Source organism: Sinocyclocheilus anshuiensis, unplaced genomic scaffold (genome assembly GCF_001515605.1).
Source record: "Sinocyclocheilus anshuiensis isolate Anshui unplaced genomic scaffold, SAMN03320099.WGS_v1.1 scaffold218, whole genome shotgun sequence".
Lineage (NCBI taxonomy): Eukaryota > Metazoa > Chordata > Actinopteri > Cypriniformes > Cyprinidae > Sinocyclocheilus > Sinocyclocheilus anshuiensis.
This window is the reverse complement of record NW_015547665.1, coordinates 1,541,186-1,544,106: the sequence shown is the minus strand read 5'-3', so window position 1 is coordinate 1,544,106 and position 2,921 is coordinate 1,541,186. Positions and strand designations below refer to the sequence as shown.

The window sequence follows — 2,921 nt, the reverse complement described above, 5'->3', positions numbered from 1 at the left end:
TGCTGCTGCCACCTTTTGACAATAGATTTACACTTCAAATTAGGTAGTCTGTCATCGATGACAGTAGCTCATTGGAAAAGGATGGAAAATGCCCTTCATTTTGTTTGCACTAATAAATGCTGCTGCCTGCCAGTTTCAATCACCAATAAAACGTTGTTCCATGTTTTTTTTTTTCTATATCGTCATAAATAGCGTTATCGCAAATATTATTGAAATATCGTGATATAATTTTGAGGCAATATCGCCCACCCCTATATGGAATACCGTTAAATGGTTTGCAAACACTATTTCATGTTTTCTTTAGGCATGAGTTATATATTAAATATACACCCCTCAGCTTAAAAGAAGAAATAATGGCACAAAACTGGAAAACTATTCATATGACAAAAAATGGTACGTTGTTTAACCAGTGCAGTTAGTTGTAGGCTCTAAACTGTTCTTGCATCATCCAAAGCTTGTAAAGTCTGTTGTATCTTCCAGTTTTACACTGTTCTTTACCTTTACCAAAAAGGTGCATGAAATCCCATGCAATATTCTTCAGATTATCCTATGATCGAATCCTACTGGGTCACTCCAACCTGAAACAAAGAAACAATGAGTTGAGATGCCCGTATGAAGCCTGGCATCGCCGAGATTCCAAGCAAGGATTAGTCTCTGGAATCAGTGGAACAATCACTCACCAAATACTTCATTAAAACCTGCCATACAGCCCTCAGTGCTCAGCTGGGCGAAAATAAAGAGAAGCTGACATTAACACTGTTGCCAGGCACAAAGGCTTTTTTTAATTGAAAAAGTGGAAAATGCTCCTTTTATCTGGTTGTTGAGGATGGCAGATGTTTAGTGTTGCAAAAGCAGGTCAGTGGAAGCGTAAACGCACATGAACTTTCACTCAATAATTTTGCTAATTGCTTTCTTGAAGTAATGACCTGTGTCTTTTAACACAATGTGTGCGATACTGAAGCGTCCATATGAAGAAAAAGATTTATGATTGTGGCCTAAGGACACTGCACACATTGTTTAGAGAAGCTAATGCTGCCTTAGAAGGTTTCCAGTGGTTTTCCCTTTTTTTTTTGTAATTCTCACCCATCCTCCTAATTGTTGTTGGCTTTCATAGCTGTAGTTATTCAAAGCTTGTTATTTATGCAAGAAATAATACCACATTATTAAGGAATTATTTGATTTGACCCATCTTTTAATTTTTTGATCTTTACCTGTTTTATTTCTCTCTCTTTTTCTCCTCTATAGTGTGTCCTGGCACTGATAACAAGCTCAGCACGCTGTCGGATTTGGACCAGCAGTACAAAACTCTTCGCAAGTTCTACGAAAACTGTGAGGTGGTCATGGGAAATCTGGAGATCACCAGTATTGAAAGAAACCGTAACCTGTCATTCCTCAAGGTGAGATTATCATTACGTTAAATCTTAATTTAGATTTAGTGCCCTGCAGAGTTTAGCTCCAACCCTAATCATACACACCTGAACCAGCTAATCAAGGTCTTACTGGGTATGCTTGAATCTTCCAGGCAGGTGTGTTGAGGCAAGTTGCAGCTAAACTCTGCAGGACACCGGCCTTCCAGGACCAAGTTTGGTGAGCCCTGTTTTAAGGAAACAAAGTTGGGTACATTTTTTGCTTCCGCCAAGTAGTTTGGAGAACAGTTTAATGTATTTAAATACAGTCTAACACATAATCTATATCATAAGTTACATATAAAATGTATGTACTGTATATTAATATACTTTTTCAGTTTTTGCGTTGTCCGTTTGTCTCACATGGATGGAGCTGCTAAAATGTGTCTTGCTTTAGAGTGGTGGCCTTCTCTAGATGTAAAGATGTTCATACACTACTGTTCAAAGCAGAGAAGTTCACAAGTCTTTAACTTGGAGTATGAGTCAAGTCTGAAGTCTTTAACCAGGAGTCCGAGTCAAGTCTCGAGTCTTTGGTCACGAGTCTGAGTCGAGTCTTAAGTCATTTAATGTCTCGCTAAAAAATCCCATTCAGAATCTTCATGTATTGGAATCTTCCTAATTACGAAGCTGTTTTATGGCTATAGTCAAGTCAAGTCAAGTCAAGTCACCTTTTGATTTGACCCATCTTTTAATTTTTTGATCTTTACCTGTTTTATTTCTCTCTCTTTTTCTCCTCTATAGTGTGTCCTGGCACTGATAACAAGCTCAGCACGCTGTCGGATTTGGACCAGCAGTACAAAACTCTTCGCAAGTTCTACGAAAACTGTGAGGTGGTCATGGGAAATCTGGAGATCACCAGTATTGAAAGAAACCGTAACCTGTCATTCCTCAAGGTGAGATTATCATTACGGTCTTTAACAGCATTTTATGGATGTCATTATAAGCACAATAGAGGAAGGGCTCCTCCAATGGGCAAAATTTAGATTTTTGTCACAGTAAATGGCACATTTAATTTGATGCAAATGAAAATGAGGTTGTAGGGTTAGTGGTGCACTCTGCTCAAAATGCTGTGAAGGTTTTTGGTCACGTGTCCTTTTCACAGCACATGCTTTTTCCCTATACAAAATTTGTGGAAAATCAGATTTTGAATGTTTTGTCCACTGAACACAAAAGTTCACAAAGGATGCTATGATAGAAATCTAAAACTTGTTTATGTTTCAGGTACCTCTTTACTTGGAAAAATTACTCTTTTCCATTAAACAAGTAAGTTATGACAGCCTAATTTCAAGTAGTGCTTTTTTTTCCCTTAAATAAACCATTTTTTAATTATCTCTACTGAAAAAAACAAACAAAAAAAAAAAACGGTTCAGTTGGTAAGCCAGTAGCTTCAAGGGGGCCACAAGATGACTTTAAAGTGATAGTTCACCCAAAAATGAAAATTCTGTCATCATTTACTCACCCTCATACAACAAATGAGTTTCCTTCTATTGTTGAGCACAAAAAGATTTGTATTTT

The 2,921-nt window shown here is 37.4% G+C and overlaps 1 protein-coding gene across 1 annotated transcript in view; it reads left to right on the top strand.

Moving 5' to 3' along the window:
• The first annotated feature begins 612 nt into the window (after window positions 1–612).
• LOC107702505 (receptor tyrosine-protein kinase erbB-4-like) overlaps window positions 613–2,921 on the top strand; it is a 114,533-nt gene continuing 112,224 nt past the window's right edge. Inside the window, exons 1-3 of the mRNA XM_016504847.1 lie at window positions 613–640; window positions 1,246–1,362; window positions 2,148–2,299. Of these exons, the coding sequence (XP_016360333.1) occupies window positions 613–640; window positions 1,246–1,362; window positions 2,148–2,299 (297 nt within the window). The remainder of the gene's footprint in view (window positions 641–1,245; window positions 1,363–2,147; window positions 2,300–2,921) is intronic.